This window comes from Mus caroli, chromosome 18 (genome assembly GCF_900094665.2).
Source record: "Mus caroli chromosome 18, CAROLI_EIJ_v1.1, whole genome shotgun sequence".
NCBI classification, from domain to species: Eukaryota; Metazoa; Chordata; class Mammalia; order Rodentia; family Muridae; genus Mus; species Mus caroli.
Window position 1 is genome coordinate 78,706,345 of NC_034587.1, and position 17,306 is coordinate 78,723,650.

Genomic DNA, 17,306 nt, shown 5'->3' on the forward strand with positions numbered 1-17,306 from the left:
GGCTATGAGACAGACTGCTGAGCACGGGTCACCTCTGACTTTCTACTCTCACCCCTGCGGTGTTGACTTTCAGTGGTACTTCTGTGGCTCATAGTCACCTTGCAGGACACTCAGCCCACGGTTAAAAAGGCCATTCATCGGTAACAAAACAAGAGTCTGGAACATCCTGGAGGGATGGACTCTCTTGGCTGACCACTATAAGCTCCCTGTTCTTCTCTCTCTCTCACCCGATCCCGTTCTTCCCTCGCCCCTCCCTGTTCTTCTCTCACCGCTCCTCCCTCTTTCTTCTCTTGCCCATCCCTGTTCTTCATTCGCCCCTTCCTGTTCTTCTCTTGCCCCTCCCCCGTTTTTCTCTCCTTCCATTTCTCCCACTCCTTGTCTTTCACTCCCTGCATCTCTCCTGATTATTTCGCTGTGAACAGGCAAAAAGTGTCGCCTCCTGAGGGCCATTTGTCTGGGTGCTCTGATTCTGTTCTCTTGACGCTTCCTTGAACTTCGGATGTCTGCACACGCTCTCATAGCTTATAGGAGATTCTAAGTCAGGAGTAAACTCCACATCACGAGAAGCACAGCGGTACAGTTGGGGGTAACATGACCCGTGCTGGGGAATAAGCAAGCACCTATGCAAATGGAGTCCCTGAGCTTCACCAGCAAGAATTTGGGCTAGAAAATGTCCTCAGGAGTGACCCTGAGCACTGCAGCTTCTGAAATCGGCTCCCTATACTCTGTAGAAGCCTTGAGAAGGTGAGCGTGTGCCACCCACTGCTGATTCCTACTTGGAAATCCAGCACAAAAGCCACCACATTTGCCAGTAAGGAAAAGGCCTGCAAATAAAAGGCAGAGTAAATCGAAATGATTCCATTGCAGTTCCATAGTAGGTCCCCAAACGCCTCCACAGCACCAGACAGGAAAGCATTTCTTTGCCTGCTGGGGGTCGGCTACACTGATCCTAGAGATGTGCGGAGGACTGTGGGGCTGGCTCTGCAGGCAGTGCCCACGCGGGACTCACCCGGCCCACTCTGTCCTCCTCGGCAGGTACCCTGGCTAAAGCAGAGCCGGAGCCCTCTGCCCTCTCATGCCCGCAGCCGTCCTGGGCTGTGCCACATGTACAAGGTAAGTGGCGGCTGCTGGCCCACCAGCCAAGGGTTACCTGGTGTGAGATGTTGTCAGCACTGTGGGCCTTTGAGAGGGTCATTAGGACAGGCAACTCTTTCAGGGGCTCACTGTGTCTTGGGGGTTCAACATGTTTGTAGGGTATCTGTGAGTCCAAACCAAGATAGGAAAGAAAGCCCCGAGGTAGGGAGCCTGTCTGCGGTGTGAAAGTCTCAAAGGACAGGACAGAGCTGTCAGGTCACCATAAAGGGAACAAGCTGTAGGCTTGTGGTGTGGCCTTCTATGATACCATGAATGTTGAAAAGCCACCAAGAGGACAGGCCAGGAAGGACCAGCCTTGCAAGGCATTGCTTGCCCATGTTCCCTGCCTGCTTTTACAGCAAGCTCCTACAGATGTCAAGCACTCCAGCTGTCACCTTGGTTTAACTCAAATAGCAAGTGTCCTTAAGCCCAGTCCACAGCCATCTGTCCCTCTGAGTGTGTCATAGATAACATGGTTGGGATCTGCCCTCACTTCCCAGGATGGAAACCACCACATTAACAGACTGTGGATGAAGCTGGGGAGGGCAGAGATGAGGAGATCCTTCAGTCAAGCACAGTTGGGACTGCTCCTAATGTAAGCTGAATGTCACCACACAGAGCCTGTCTCTCAGTGACTGTGTCACACAGAGGCACATGCCGTGTGAGTCTTGATGCCTGCCTTTTTCAAAGGCAGCCGGTGAAAGGTTAAAAAACTAAGTCGTAGACCATTCTCCGTGCTCCACGGAGCACCTATCAGGAAGAAGGATGCTTAGGGATCAGGGGGACCACACAATTCTTCTGCAAGGTATTAAAAGGGAGCCACAGCAATCAAGGCGGGCAGCAGGAAGGGTGCCCATAACCCTAGGCTTTGGACTTCCTGGGTCAGACGCTTGCACGGGAACTCAGCTTGAGGTAGGTGACCTGGGGGGCAAGTAGCGGGTACTTGAGGAGGTTACAGTCCCATGCCTTGCCATAGCGTCGTGAAGAATGAGGAGCATTCCCACTGGCCTCTAAGATGGCCAGTCTGGGGCCAGGGCTGAGAAGGCAACAGAGGAAAGCAAGGTTAGTCTAGCCTGGGGCCGTGGCAGATGTGTGACTGCAGACATAGGCAGTACTGGGAGCCCTGGGGGGCATTGAGATGTCTCTTAAGTGATAAGACTGACTGGAAGCCCCATGCAGGGTGTGTGGGCAGACCACTGCTCAGTTTTCTCTGGGTACTTCCCCGGAGTAGTTTCTGAGGGTGCCCTGTGCCTCCAGCATTCATCTTTCCTGGGACCTGCTGGGACCTGCTGGGACCTGCTAGGACCTGCTGGGTCCTGCATCCACTTGTCTTTCCTGAACCGGGAAACATCTTGGGCAACAGCACCTGCCCAGCAAGCACCTGGCCCCAGGCCCCACTGCTCCAAGACTTAGCATGCTGCTAGTGCAACACGTGTGAGTGCTATAACAATGGCAGGTGCTTCACCTAAGGGGAATAAGGGGCTTGTGGTACACAGGGCTAGATGACTGAACCAAACCGTAGAGCATTGGCTCATCTGAATGACGCTGACACCACCTACCCTACCCCCTGCTCCAGACTTGAGACCCTCTGCTACAGAAGGTAGACCCTATGCATAGAGAATGAAGATTCTGACTGGAACCCAGGGGGTTCCCACAGCAAGGAACCATCAACAGACTATTTGCTTTTTCTCCTTTAGAATTTACTTAGCAGAAAGAACCCAGCCCCTCCTATTCTCTACATCTTCATCCCAAATGCATATATTTTAAGTTTTCTGTGCATGTATTCTAATGGCTTCAGATCAACGGTCTTCTCAGGGAGATAAAGCCATTGGGTGGAGGCCACAGCCTGGATAGCAATTTAACATTAGAACATCCTAAACTTTAGGTTGTTTCTCAACCAGTGGGTTCCAACCCCTTTGGGAGGGTCAAGTGACCCTTTCATATATCAAATGTCCTGCATATCAGACATTTACATTATGATTCATACCAGTAGCAAAATTACAGTTATGAAGTAGCGAGGAAATTATGGCTGGGGATCAGTTCACCATGAGGAATGGTGTTAAAAGGTCGCAGCATTAGGAGGGTTCAGAACTGCTGCGTCAGGAAGTGGAAACTCTCTCCCCGGATGCTAGAACATGCTACGGGTTCCCAGCGTGACATTCTTGGCATCTATTACTTGTGAATTCCATTTTAATTCAAACAGGGTTTGAATTAACTGGCTTGAACATACATTAGGACCAAAGGAAAATAGACAGCAGTTATTAGGTGTCACGAGTAATGCTTGCTTGTCTACTGTGAGGGAAAACAGAAATATAAGACACTTGACTTTTGACTCTGAGTCAAAACTCAGAGGATACTGTGACCACTGCTAAGCTGGCCGTCCTGGCTCTGAGTGGCCCAGCGTGCTGCTTCCACTCTCTTTAGCAGTGGAACACACTACTTATTATGCTCTTTTAAAAGGCACCTCTCTGTCTGTGTCTGTAGAGAGGCAGGTATACAAACATGCTACTATGTGTTCCCATTTCCCTCCCTCTCCCCCTTCCCCCTCCTTCTCCTCCTCCCTGTTTGCTAAAACACCCGCAGGTTCTGTAACAAAGACCCGCCTTCTGTGAAAGAGCTCACACGGAAGGAGCTGACCCTAGCACTGCTAATGGCCCCCTCAAGCACTAGGCCTCCCACTAAGCATTCATCTGTTCTAAGAGACCCAGTCATTTTCTCAGGGAAGTCTTGCTCTTCGGAGCCTGAGGGGCAAAAAGGAAGGAGCTGGAGGCGAAGAGAAGAGCCTTTGGGAATAAAACACAAAAGTTCCCAAGTGGGAACAGGTGCCAAGCTCAGGGTGAGAAGCAAGAAATGCAGAGACAGGTCTCGTGTATCCCACGTGGGCAGCCCTGGTCCCCCTTCCTGCATCGTGGCTTGCTAGGCTCGAGCCTACCATGGACTGGTACCAGGCAGGCAGCATGCTCTGCTGAAGGGAACATGATGAGCAAAGCTAGGAGGTAAGGAGACCCTAACCACAAGGACAGCCTCCTGATTCCTCCGTGTGTGGCTTGGCAGGAACCCTGAGGGAGCGGTGGACAGGAATAGCCACCTCCACTGTTTCCTTTGGAGTCTTCTCAGCTCCTTGCCACCCTGGCAGGATACCCCATCACCACTGTAAATAACCCCAGAGGTTTTCCAAAAGGCCCACAGTGCATCACACCCATCAGCTCTAGGGTTCTGGAATCGTCTGTCACAGAGTGAGAGGCAAAGGCCTGAGGGTTAGGTCTCATCCTACCAGTCTGCCATGGAATGTTCCAGGGCTATGGCCTTCACTGAATCAGACTTGTTCACTTGTGAAGCTGTTGCGACCAGAGAGAGAGGCCTGTTAGGTATCCAGAGAGAGCTTTGTGCTAATCAAGCAAGGAAGAGGTGTATGCTCGGACCAGGCATCGTGATGCGACATGGGCAGTCTCATCTCTGTGTAGTTCATTTCCAACCTGCTCTAGAAACACCTAAGCAGCCCCAGAGTGCAGTGCTTGACCTGAAGGCCCAGAGGCTCAAGCCACCTACCCTGTGCTGCTACAGCTCTGGGGCAGTTTCCTTTCTGTTATGGAGTTTGTTTCCTCCGTTGTTAAATGAGAGGCTTCGTTAAGCAAAAGATTCAACAAACATTGCCCACTGGTCTGTCTTCAGGAGAGGATCCTAAGACCTCTGGATCCTTCCCTCTAAAAGGCAGAGCCTCAGCGGGTGCTAGGCTTCCTAGATCTTCCACCCACAGGAAGTGTAGCTTGCAGAGCCTGGTCCCTGTCCACACAGAGGGGCTACCCCCACACAAGTAGCGCTAGGAGCTGCCTGGACTGTTTGAGGAATCCAGTTTCCTCCTGGTTGCTCCACACATGACTCTGGGTAAGATTTGGATGGAGTTTGTGGCTGCTCATGGTGTCTCTCTCTCTGGGGCAAGCGCTGACCAGGGCAGGAGGCCAACTGCCTGCCTGAGTGCCCAGCTTGTGGTGCGGTATGCACCCCATCCTGCTGCTGAGCCCAAGGCCTTTGCTTGCTGGAAAGCCTGTAGTTGCCTCACTGTTCTTGCAAAGAAACCTTCCCAGACCCCACCCTCCACTCTGCCTACACACAAAGATCCAAAGCCACAAAACCAGGTGCTTCCTGCCGTCCAGCTCTAGGTAAGTGAAGGGGGATCACAGATTCAAGACTAGCTGGGGCTATATAGCATGACCCTATCCCCAAAGATAAATGCCACATAGCATCAGTGTTTGCTCCGTGCTTTTTCTGTGACCTCTGTTTGCTATTTGTATGAACTGTTACATGTTGGACATATTGAAAGCGACAGGTACTTAGAAACTGTAAAGAAAGGGAATATTAAGACCAATACCTACCCCACCTCCCACCATGTTTACAAGGAAACGGGGACAAAGGCGCAGGAACTGAAGGATGCTGGGGCGAGGTGCCACCTAGCTGCTGGCCTACTCAAAGCTGAGAGGCAGCACGGCCAGGTCTGTGACTTCCTGCAGATGCCACAGGGCCACTGCTCTTCTGGGGACCCACTGTCCAGGAGAGATGTGGAAGCTGGCATCAGCGTAGACCCTCTGAAACCAGGAAGACCCAGGCCTGGAGACCATCCGGTTAACACTAGAAGTGCTTTGTTGGCATTGCTCTCTCTCTCTCTCTCTCTCTCTCTCTCTCTCATCATCGTCATCATCATCAAAGCTGTTTCAAGTGCACATCCAAGGAGCGAGAAATCCAGAGGATTCTGAAGTTAACTGTTACACTGCCAAAGAAGAGGGCACAAAGTTGTCAGAGGCAGCCAAGGGATCTTTGTCCTTCGGGTCCTGGAACAACATGAAGGAACTGGTACCCCAACATTGCAGCAGTGTCATGGTAACTTTCCCTTCACACGTGGCTGCAGGTCAAACGCTAAGGAACCCAACACTAAAATGTGTGGCAAAGCACCCCCCTTCCACCAGGGACACAAAGATGGACGCCGGTGGTCCCAGGCTATCTCCAGAGCAGATACCATCCCTGCCTTGCCATGTCTGAGGGCAAATACAACACAGTGAAGTTAGGGGGCAGCCTGAAGCCTCCATCTATCCATACCTGTCCAGAAAGTAGAAAAAGCCACAAGTATGCTGCCCGGCTGGCCATGAAGAAAGAGGGTCTCTCTTATCGGTCATCGGCATCAGTGACTGTGATGCCTACATGTTCTGTCCCACCGATGCCCGGCAAAGAACTAAAACAGGAGGGAAGCCGCACATCAGCCCTGATGGCAGAATTTAAAATGCATGGATTTTGCTAGGGGGGAAAAAAAAAAGAGATAACACCTTCTCCTGAGATTATTCCAAGCAGCTTGATCACAAATGATATCATAGTCTCTTCTGTGGACGTGGAGACCAGACCAGAACTGGGGCATCCAGTGCTGAGAGAGATGCGTCCTGAAGCAGCCACAACATCTGGGTGGCCAGAGAATGGGGAGTCAGAAGTCAGGAAAGATGGCCTCCACTGTGGACATGTTCTGTCACCGTCCTGAGACCATTGTCAAACATGTCGGCACTCATTTCAGCCATGACCTCTCCCTGAAATGGTTCACAGATAGATTGGCTGTTGACCCTGCCACTGGCTCCCAAGCGGGAAACAGATGTGACAATCAGACCATGAGAGAAGGGAACTATCTGTGGCCTTCTTCCCCTGGAAGCTGTGTTAATGAGGAGAGCTGTTCACAAGATTTCCAAGGCATGGAGAGCATGAACGAACACAAAAGCTCAAAGAAGCAGCAGAGGCCAGTCCTACCAGAGAGAGGCTCTGTGGGTGTCAGACTCGGGGGAGTGCAGATGAGAGGAGACGTATGCTTCCACTTTCACCTGCGCAGAGGAGAAAACATAGTATCAAATCTGAACTCACTCTGGGGGCTGTTCTGAAAAAGTGTATCTCAAGGTGGGAGCTGCCACCTGCCCATACAGAGCAGCCCCTGAGTTCAATTAAGACAGTTAAGTACTCGCTCCAGTTTGCTCTAGTAAGAGTGCTGACTACAGTGTCCTGACGCCACCGTGTGGCTGAGATGTGTGCAACAGTCTGTGATGCTAGGTGAAGGAACAGGGTTTGCCCAGCGTCTGTGGGAACCAGGGCTCAAAATTAAATGTAAAGGAAAGAAAGGAACAGGCATCAAAAGATAACTTGGTTTGATTTTTGCCTCCCATAAGCAGAGCAGACTGTTCCTACCTGCTGGGGTCGAGGCCTGGTGTTTTCTTCGATGGAAATTGGCAGGGTCCTACATTTTAATTCCATGGAAATGAAACGTTTTCAGTGATGATGGCATGACGGGAAATCCTGTCTTTAACCTTACCTGCGACTGCATTTTCAAGTCCTACTTAATTAGGATTTCCCAAGCCCAGTGGGCTCCATCTATCTGTTCAGTTCTTTCCCTCAGATATAAACAATTTCTTTCTGGCCCACGGCTTCAGAACCTAACATCTGCAAACCTTGAAATGAATGGGTGAAACCCATGATTTTAAACTCGATTCTTCTCCCGCATCTTACCGCCTGCTGTATAACAGACCAGCAGCCTCCTGTGGCTGTCACTAATCACGTGGTCCTCCCACGCTCTCCACACCCAGTCTACCTGGTTCGCGCTGCCTTGTCTCCAGCACTGGGCCTGGACTCCTCGGGGCCTCGGCGGGAAGGCTTTAGCCTCTCAGTGTCGCCCTACAAATGAAGCGGAGGAGGGCAGTAGAGCTGGGTGAAGGGTTTGGCGTCAGTGAGGGGACATAGCACCTCCTGCTTAAACGTGAGTCAGCAGTTGTTTTTCATTGTTTACACAAATCTGCTTGGAGACAGGAGAAAGAAGAAAGTATAACTCTAAAAAACCTGGGTAAAGCTGGTCTGGATCCCAGGCAAGGGGAACCCTTCTCGGGCCAGAAATAAAGAAGTAGAATCTCTTTATTTTGCTTAACCATGAAACCCCAGGCCCCACTTCCTTGTGAAACGGCTATTGTTAAAGCTCATGATGTGTCCCAGGCCGCTCTTAGGAAGCAGCCTGTCTTCCGCAGAACAAGCAGACGCCCAGTCTGATGACCACTGGCCTCTGATAGAACTTCCAAGCTTAGCCATCCCCAACCTTCCAACCTACAAGAGGTTGGAAAACATGAAAATCCCTTTCCGGACCTCTGCAGAGAGCATGTCTGAGCGCCCCCTGCTGGTGAGGTTGGAAAAATTCCTTTCCGGACCTCTGCAGAGAGCCTCTGAGCGCCTCCTGCTGGTGGTGGGCACTGTTTCCCACTGAAGGAAACTGGAATTTTTCAAAAATAGTGCAAAGAGGCTAATGGAGAAAGAATGGATCTTAGAAATCGATGATGTGGTTGGCCAGGGTTGCCTTCCATAGTTATAGAACGATTCATCATAATTTTACTTTATGTCGCCGCAAAAGTTTGCCATCTTTGCTTATTAATACAAAGCTGTACTGACACAAAATGAGGTTCCTGACGTAACACTAGGAAAAGAGAAAAAATAGACAAAGAGAAGGCTGTGTGATAGGAGCTCCTTTAAAGCCCTTTGCAGCCTTGGCTGACCCATGGCAGAACTGCCATGTATGAAACACCTTCCTGTAAGTATACACCATTTTCGAAACAATTGAACTTTTTATTTCTGAAAACATGATTATATTTGCAGACCATCACTTGTACCAAATGTTCGGCTCCAAACACAACCATGGGGTTCACTGGCCAGGCCTTGGCATCAGGGGGGCCAGATGGCAAGACCACCAGCCCACTCAGATTCCAGTAGTCATTGGCAGGCCAGCAACCACGGCCTTTGCTCTGTGGCCCTTCTTGCTGGTGGAGAACTGACGTGGTTACAATGGCTGTTAGTAACCTACAAGAGCGATGATCTACCGTAGATATGCTCAGCATAGACAGACTGTGCTCTTGAGGAACAGCACTAAAACCCCCACTGTGGGCTCTTTGCTTAACCAAGAGCACAGCAAGGTTTTATCTGCCAGATACATACCTGCATATAACTGATAAAAAGCTACAAGATGAAAGCCCTTCCCCCCAAAGATACCAGCTCACAAGACTGTAGGCAACCTTGCCCATCACCAGTGTCCTCTGGTAGACACTCAGAAAATCTGGAATATCCATGTCTACAGGGAATGTGGAGTAAGCCATTGTAACTAACTGAGCAAAAGTGACCTATAAGAAAAGTTCCTGGGTGGAAGCAAGGCTCGGGCTGCCTTCTCACAAAGGTTCTGGTGGGGAAACTCACAAAACAGTGTAATGGTTCCAATGACTGCATGCTGTGCAGTCATAAACCATGTCAAATGGGCTTGCTTTGTTTTTATAAACTAATATATAACAAAGTAGACTCGCTCTGTTTCGAGTTCTATATGTATTGACCAATTTATAAACTTGTATAACTACTACCACAAATATATACCAACCTAAGACCACCCCTTCTTTGTGTACACAACCCCCCCTTTCTTTCATCTCCTAACTACAGCCACCGCTGCTCTAGTCTCCCTTCCCATAGGATAGGCCTTTCAAGAATACACATAAAAAATAGTCTATATGAAATCTTTTTGAATGGCTTCTTCCATGCAGCGTGACGTAGAGGTGTCTTATTACATTTTCAAAACGTTAATCTTATTGCTAAGAAGGATTCCATTGAATGAGCACTGTCGGGCTATGCTGATTCTCTTGATGAAGAACATCTGAGTCTCTTGTAGTTTGCAGGGATTAAAAAGTTCTACAAACCTTCAAGTGCAGGCTTCAAGTGAATGTAAGTTTTTCATCTAAGATTTAAATTGTTTTCCTTCAAAAAGATATATGTTCACCCAATATATTCATGCAAAAATTATTTTCAAAGATATAGCATTTCTCTTTCATTCTTCAAAGCATGAAACGGGACTGGAGGGTCATACCATAAACACATAATCAGTGCTGTAGGAAACTGCCAAGTTGTTTTTCCTGGTGACTGCAGGATTTTGTACTCCCATTGCAGTGCATGGGAGAGTTCTAGTTGCTCCCTGTCCTAGCTAACACTTGTTATTATCGTATTTTCTTAGCTATCTGAATAGGTGGTAATAGCATCATCTCATGGAGCCTGTTTGCAGGATCTTCATGGCTGTTGCTATTGAGCAGCTGTCGTGCTGATTTTTTTTTCCCCATGTCTCTTTCTTACTTCTGAGCTTTGACGATTTAGCTGTTCTTTTAAAACATATTTTATGTTTGAGTCTTTCTTTTTCATATGTGATTTGCAATATTTTCTCCCAGTCCACAACTTGTCAGTTCATGCATAACAGTGTTCCGTGCTGTGTCAAGCTTTAATGGGGTCAGATTTACTGTTGAGGGCTGACGGGATGTGCCTAGAAGGATAGTCAGTCTCCTGGTACCCACATTAACCAGAGGGTTCTCCAAGCTGATGCTCCACAGCTATGGCGTTGCCAAGAGGCAGCTGACAAGGAGACCACAGAGCATTCGTATGGCAGTCTGGGAAGGTCTGGCTCCTCACAGCAGCCGAGGCAGAGCAAATGCCATTCTGTAACCAAGGCAGGCCACTGGGCATGTGGGAAGTGAAGAGGCGCCGCCCTTGAGAGTTTTTCAGGATGTGAGCTCACTGTCAGAGGAGAAAGAATGGGAGAGGAGAGGAAGAAAAGGAAGCCATTTACAAAGTCCCTCTGGCCCACTGGAGTGGGTCAGGGGAGGCGGAGTTTGGCCTGGAAGAGTGAGCAGATTTAGAATGTGGTCCCTGGGAAACAGTGAGCTTTGGTCCCTGCACAATAGAGAGAGGAGGAGGAGGAGGGCAAGAACTATGTCAAAGGTCTGTGATGTAGGAAGTGGGTGAACAGCGTCGGGGTGATGGGGAGAGATCAAACCCACAGCTAGGATCACTTCCTACATGGAGTAGCCATTTGTCCACAGCCTCAGGACATACAACGCAGAGGGTAAAGCTATGTTAGCTGCTTAGTTCATCACGAGGATCATGATATAGCCGACCCGGAAGAAAGCCAAGTGCTAGGCAAATGGCACCGGTGCAGCTCCAGTTCTCACCACAGAGCCACGCCCATTACATACAGCCGTAGGGCCTCTCAAGCTCTCGAGAAGCAGCTCTTGCCTTTCTAGGTGGCAAACTCCCCAGCGGATTCTCCCAACCCGAGCCCAGAGAGACAGGATGCTTCAAATGACTGGATTGCCATCCCAGACACATGGCTGTGACCCCTGCAGACAGGCTATGCATATCACTCCTGTTGTCCTTGAGGCTGTTTGGCTGAGGTTCCTCAGAATCAGCACAAGGTTGACTCTGAGTGCTGGGAGCAAAAGAGGGAGAAACAATGAAACCTGTGTGATCTCTTCCAGAACTCCCTGTCTGTTCCTCTCTGAGGACGGTGACGTTGTGAAATCCCCTCACAGCGTCTTTCCAAAGATTCCGGGTTAGTCGTAGACAGTTTCTGTGGCTCTGTGCACGTCCCCTGTGTCGAACACAGGTAGAGAGTGACAGCCAGGAGGACAGCATCAGGCGAAAGCAGAGCTATTTCAGTCTCCCCTCCAAGCTTGCTCTCACTTGAGGTAAATCACTGGCCATGTGCTTGCTAGAGTATCTTATTGGCCATATTCACTGGCCTAGAGCCCTCTGGTTCTGTGGGTTATGACTCCTCGGCCCAGATGGACGCTCAGAGCAGGTGTTACTTCCATCTGACTCAAGATGGGAACGTGATAGTCCTCTGTCGACAGACTCAGAACCCCGGTGACACGAGGTGACGAGGCTAGCTCATAGTGCACAGCCCCAAAGCGAATGAACAGACTCCCTCTGCCAGTGATGGCTTGAGAAATAGAGAGTAGCCACCCAGCAAGCTGTGGTTATGCACTACGCATGCTCCACTAAGCCCCGCCCCGGACTCAGGTGTTTGGTGGCGCACCAGCAGCTTCCAAATCCCCAGGAGGCATGGAGTAGAGACTCACCTTCCTCAGAAGGGCAGACGTGGCCCACCTAAGCCCTCTCCATCCTCAACTGCTCGCTTCTCTCTTTCAGGACTCACACACAAGAACTACCCACTATGGCTCCCTGCCCCAGAAGTCGCAGCACGGCCGGACCCAAGATGAAAACCCAGTAGTCCATTTCTTCAAGAACATTGTAAGTGACTGTGCACAGGGGAACCAAGAAATCATCAAGGGAAAGGTTGTGGATCCAAAAGAGGTCTTAGCTCACACCTAACATCCATGGATCCTTCTCAGGGTGCCACTGGCCTGAGGGACACCAACCTCAGGAGGACCTGGGTCATCCCAGGTCCTAAAGGACACGCGTGGGTGCATCTGCCATGCTTTTAAAAACCTGTATATTGTAATAAGAATTTAGTATTCCTGAAATCAGACAGCTAGTAGGTGCTTAATTAAAAATATAGACTTTATAACCTTGAGAAATGAAAATGGTGGGAGTCAGAGTTGCCCAGGAGGGCTGGGGAATGAACAGAGAAATGCAGGGTGCGTTAGGCCAACAGAACTGATCTGCACGGCATTGTAACATAAGACACATGATATTTGTTAATACACATAGGATGCGTGCCACATAGAGTGAACCTTGATGTATCCAGATGATGATGATGGTGATGATGATGGTGATGGTGATTATGGTTAAGATGGTGGTGCTGATGATGGTGCTGATGATGGTAGTGATGATGATGATGATGATGGACAATGATGATAATGCCCCAATGTTTGTTTATCACTTAGTACAAGCAAATCACGTTAATGCTGGTGCTAAAACAGCAGAAGCTGAGCAGATGTGTGGGAGTGCCCTATGGGTACAGGGGAAATGTGTGACTTCGTTACAATTTCTGTGTACATCTAAACTCTTCCACAAAATAAATGACTTAGTTACTTCTCTATTGTGGTGGCAAGACACCATGACCAAGGCAACGAATGGAAGAAAGGTTATTTGGGGCTCAAAGGGTGAATCAGTGGCCATCATGGTGGGGAGCATGGTGCTGGGGCAGTCGCTGAGAAATCCCATCTTCAGACACAACCATGAGGCAGAGATAGGAGGATACACAGATAAGTGATCAATAGAGATAGATAGATACAGAGTTAGAGAGGTAGAGATGATAGATAGATAGATAGATAGATAGATAGATAGATAGATAGGAAGATATGATAGATAGATGATAGATAGGAAGATATGATAGATAGATGATAGATAGGAAGATATAATAGATAGATGATAGATAAATAGATATAATAGGTAGATAGATTGATAGATGTGATAGATGATTGATAGATATGATAGATAGATGATAGATGGATAAATGGATGGATAGATAGATGCATGATAGATAGATGGATAGATAGATAGATAGATAGATAGATAGATAGATAGATAGATAGATAGATCGATAGATAGATAAAGATATGATAGATGATAGATGGATAGATGGATGGATAGAGCAATGAGTGGGAATGGCCCACCCAAGTGCCACACCTCTTCCAACAAGGCCACACCTCCTAATGGTTCCACCAACTAGCCACTAAACATTCACATATACGAGCCTGTGGGGGCCACTCTCATTCAAACAACCATAATGGCCTGGGCTCTCTCACACCAATCATTAATTAAGAAAATACACTATAAATGATTCTGTCTTGCATCAGGTTGACATAAAACTAGCCAGAACACCACTCTTGCAAAGGACCAGGGTTCCATTCCCACCAGTCATGCTGGTGGCTCAACTGCCTACAGCTTCAGCCCCAACGTGGCTGCTGGCCTCCATGGATGTCTGTACACTAATGCCCACACACAGACACGAGATTTTTTTTTTTAAATGGGGCATCATATTGAAACTGAGCATCAGTAGCTGTGCCATTTCCAGCCCCAGGAAGGGCATGATATAGAGGCATGTGCTAGCTTCTGATGCCTGGTAGATTGGAGCCATGTCTGTGGACATGAAGTATGTCATGTGGGACCCTCTGGGAGAACGTGGGGCTTCCTACAAGAAAGTGAGTCACTGCAGCCCACCCCTCTCTGTCTTCCAGGTGACACCTCGAACACCACCTCCATCCCAAGGGAAGGTAAGGCCTTCGATGTTTTGATTCATCAAGAGTTCATTCATATGATTATCCTGAAATCCCAAAATGTGTTCCAAACGGAACTGGGCTCAAGGCTCCCTGAATCTGCCCAAGTCTTGCTCCCAGAGGCTCCCACTGGGACAAAGATGCAGCAGGTCTCTAGTTCTGCGTCCACGGCCAGTGCTTCCAGGCAGTGTTCCCCTGAGCTGGGATTCACATCCTGGCCTTGAAGCTTTGGGCAGGCCTGGCAATCCCTGAATGTGGTGCATTTGAGGGAGCCTGTTTCTCTTGGGGGGAGGAATGCCACCTGGTTGTTCCTGTTGGTTTCAGGACTTTGTCCCGGGCGATCACCACATCAATGTTTCTGTCGTCACTGTTTCTTTCTCTTCCTCACAGGGGAGAGGCCTGTCCCTCAGCAGATTTAGCTGGGTAGGTGATGTCTGCGTCTCCTCTGCTTCCTCATCCCCTGCAGCCCGCGCACACCACTGACTTCTAAGTTCTTTCAGTTGCTTAACACTTGCTTTTTCTGTCCTACCCAGCCCAGCTCGCCCACCATGCTTGGCAGGCTGTTTTCTATTCCAGGCAAACAGGAAGCCTTTCACTGTGGATTGCTGCCAGGCTGAATCCCGGGCACTGCAGAGCCCTGTACCTCCTCCCCACAAGTGTTCTGAGATCCTTCCCAAGGAAGGGCCATATTGCAAGAAGGCTCAGCAGACCAAAATACACTGCTGCCCACCCCTTACGACAGTTCTGCTGATGCAGAATAATGATGCTAAACTCTTGTTCCATCTCCAATAACCCTTCTACCTGTTAATCCAGAAGATCTGGGGTTTTGTTTGTGTGTTAGTGGCATCTAACACAGATCCACTAAACCTCCAAGAAAGATTCCGTAAGGGTTTTAGGGTTTTAGACACAAGATCAAAGTTCCGATGATGGTTTTAACTGGTCGAACAGCTTGGCTTCTAAATATTTGCAAGTTTTCATGTCTACGCCAGCTTAAAATGCTTACTGATTTGTCCTAATCAAGTGTATTGATCCCTGATGCTAGCAAATACTAGATATGGTTCTTTCTCTTCATTGTTAAACAGCTGTAATTTGCAGAGCTACACAGATGCACACACACCAGCCTGTTAGCCAGAGGTGGGGTGGGGTGAGAGGTTGTCTTATCTATGGGAGCAGTGTGGTACAGAACCCATCTGTGCCAACCAAACAACACACAAGAGAAGAGGTGAGGGGCAGGGAGGAGGGAGGGAGGGAGGGAGAGAGAGAGAGAGAGAGAAGAGGGACAGTAGAAACAACAGTAGGTAGAAGATAGGGTCAAGCATGGGGCACACATCTATAATGCCAGTATTCAGTAGGCAGAGGCAGGGGGATTGCTGAAAGAGCAAAGTGACTGTGGGGCAACAGAGTTGGCCTGTCTCAGAAAGTAAAAATAAGTCAAACAGAGGAAAAGATATAAGAGAAAGGATTGCTTGAAAGAGGAAGTTTGTGGAACTCCTGGACCATTCCCAGATGTCCTCATACTGAGCTGTGAACCACTTGATGTAAATGTACCTATGTTTTTCTCACACGTCAAATCTTCGGAACTGGTGACAACAAGATGTCTACCCAGCCCCCACACAGCCCCCACCCATGGCCTCTTTCTGTCTTTAACTTTCTGTGCCAGGAGGGATAAGGATGATATGAAGAACAGCACCTCTTTTTATCCAAAATTCTTATTTTAGCTACTGTATGTCTTAGGCGTGGGTTGTCAGGGCATTGTGGAAACACTGTGAGAGGAGGAGGAGGAGAAGCCCTTTTGCCCACTGGCGTACAGGCAAGGTCTTGGTGTCTCTCTCTCTGCAATCTCTAGTTTGGGTATCACAGGGCCTCCTTGGGTCTCTCTTGGTCCCAAGTTCCTTCGGGTTTTCATCGCCTCTTTTCAGGATGGCCTTCTTGTCTGGACTTCCAGAAACTCCTTCTTATTCTCTCAAAACTCTGTTGAATATGTCTTGATACTGTCTGTTTTCCAAGGCGAAATCGACTAGGAAAGTCCCACAGTGTTGATCTGAAAGTTGAGCTGTTCAGGTCTCAGAAATTCTTGGTTTGGAAGAAAAGCCATGCTCTGGGGGCCAGAGTTCATCCAGAGACGCCTGTTTCTGCCACTTGGCTGCCTGACTGCTTGATGTCACACTCCCCAAGTGCCACAACCCTTCTCTGTGGTATCCGGGAGTCTCTGTGTCCAAGAAACCCCCAGGATGCATGGGTAGCTCTGTCTGCCCCAAGCACACGTTCAGCTTAGACCTTGTCCCCCTCGTGTCCTTGCTCCTACCCCAACAGAACACCTAAAACTGAAACAGCCTCCTGACAGCCAGGGACCTCTGCCCGAACACAGGCAAAAGAGAGGGAATGATGTAAGTAGCTGGAATCAGGGGAGAACGTTGGCTCATATGGCCAGGGTCTAACTTCCATCTTGCTCGAGGAGGCCAGGTATGTGGAAGTGCCTGGAAGTGTCTTAATCCTGCCCTCAGCGCGTCTTAGATGGTAGGTGGCTAGGTTGCTTCTCAACATCCGACTTGCGTAAAGCTTGCTGTGAGTCAGCACGGAACATTGAGGGTGCTAGGTGCAGCTCAGGCTGGTGGCTGGTCCTGATGCTGGAGCTGTTAGTAGTGACAGCTGTTTTCCCATTTCCTTGTCAAACAAAGTCTTGTGCCCTGCCCTTGGGGCGGGGCCCTGTGAGGGTCAGCCTGCTGAACTTCACACTGAGGCTTGATGAAGACCTTACCCAGAATGCCAGTGTCATCGCTCAGGGTTACTGAGAGCATCCTTTGTAGTTAAGCCAGCACTGGGACCCAGAGAGTCTTACATCCCAGGCCTCGCTGTCTATTGCCCAAGGCACCAGATAAGAACCCGAATCTAGGTCCCACCATGGCCACCATTGAGAGGCTGCCCTGGACCAAAGACTGGGAAATCTGTCTTTTACTTTAGGAAAGGTAAATTTTCCTCCTCCTCCTCCTCCTCCTCCTCCTCCTCCTCTTCCTCCTTCTCTTCCTCCTCCTCTTCCTCCTTGTCTTCTTCCTTCTCTTCCTCCTTCCCCTCTTCCTTCTCCTCCTCTTCCTCTTCCTCCTCCTCTTCTTCTTCCTCCTCTTCTTCCTC

The 17,306-nt window shown here is 49.2% G+C and overlaps 1 protein-coding gene across 4 annotated transcripts in view; it reads left to right on the forward strand.

The window, feature by feature from the left end:
• Mbp (myelin basic protein) overlaps positions 1–17,306 on the forward strand; it is a 110,585-nt gene that overhangs the window by 85,681 nt on the left and 7,598 nt on the right. For 2 of the 4 annotated variants that reach the window (XM_021150283.2, XM_029471817.1), the window contains exons 5-8: positions 1,036–1,113; positions 12,145–12,246; positions 14,139–14,174; positions 14,568–14,600. In XM_021150283.2, coding sequence (XP_021005942.1) covers positions 1,036–1,113; positions 12,145–12,246; positions 14,139–14,174; positions 14,568–14,600 — 249 coding nt within the window. The remainder of the gene's footprint in view (positions 1–1,035; positions 1,114–12,144; positions 12,247–14,138; positions 14,175–14,567; positions 14,601–17,306) is intronic. The other 2 variants (XM_029471815.1, XM_029471818.1) reach the window with 1 other exon arrangement.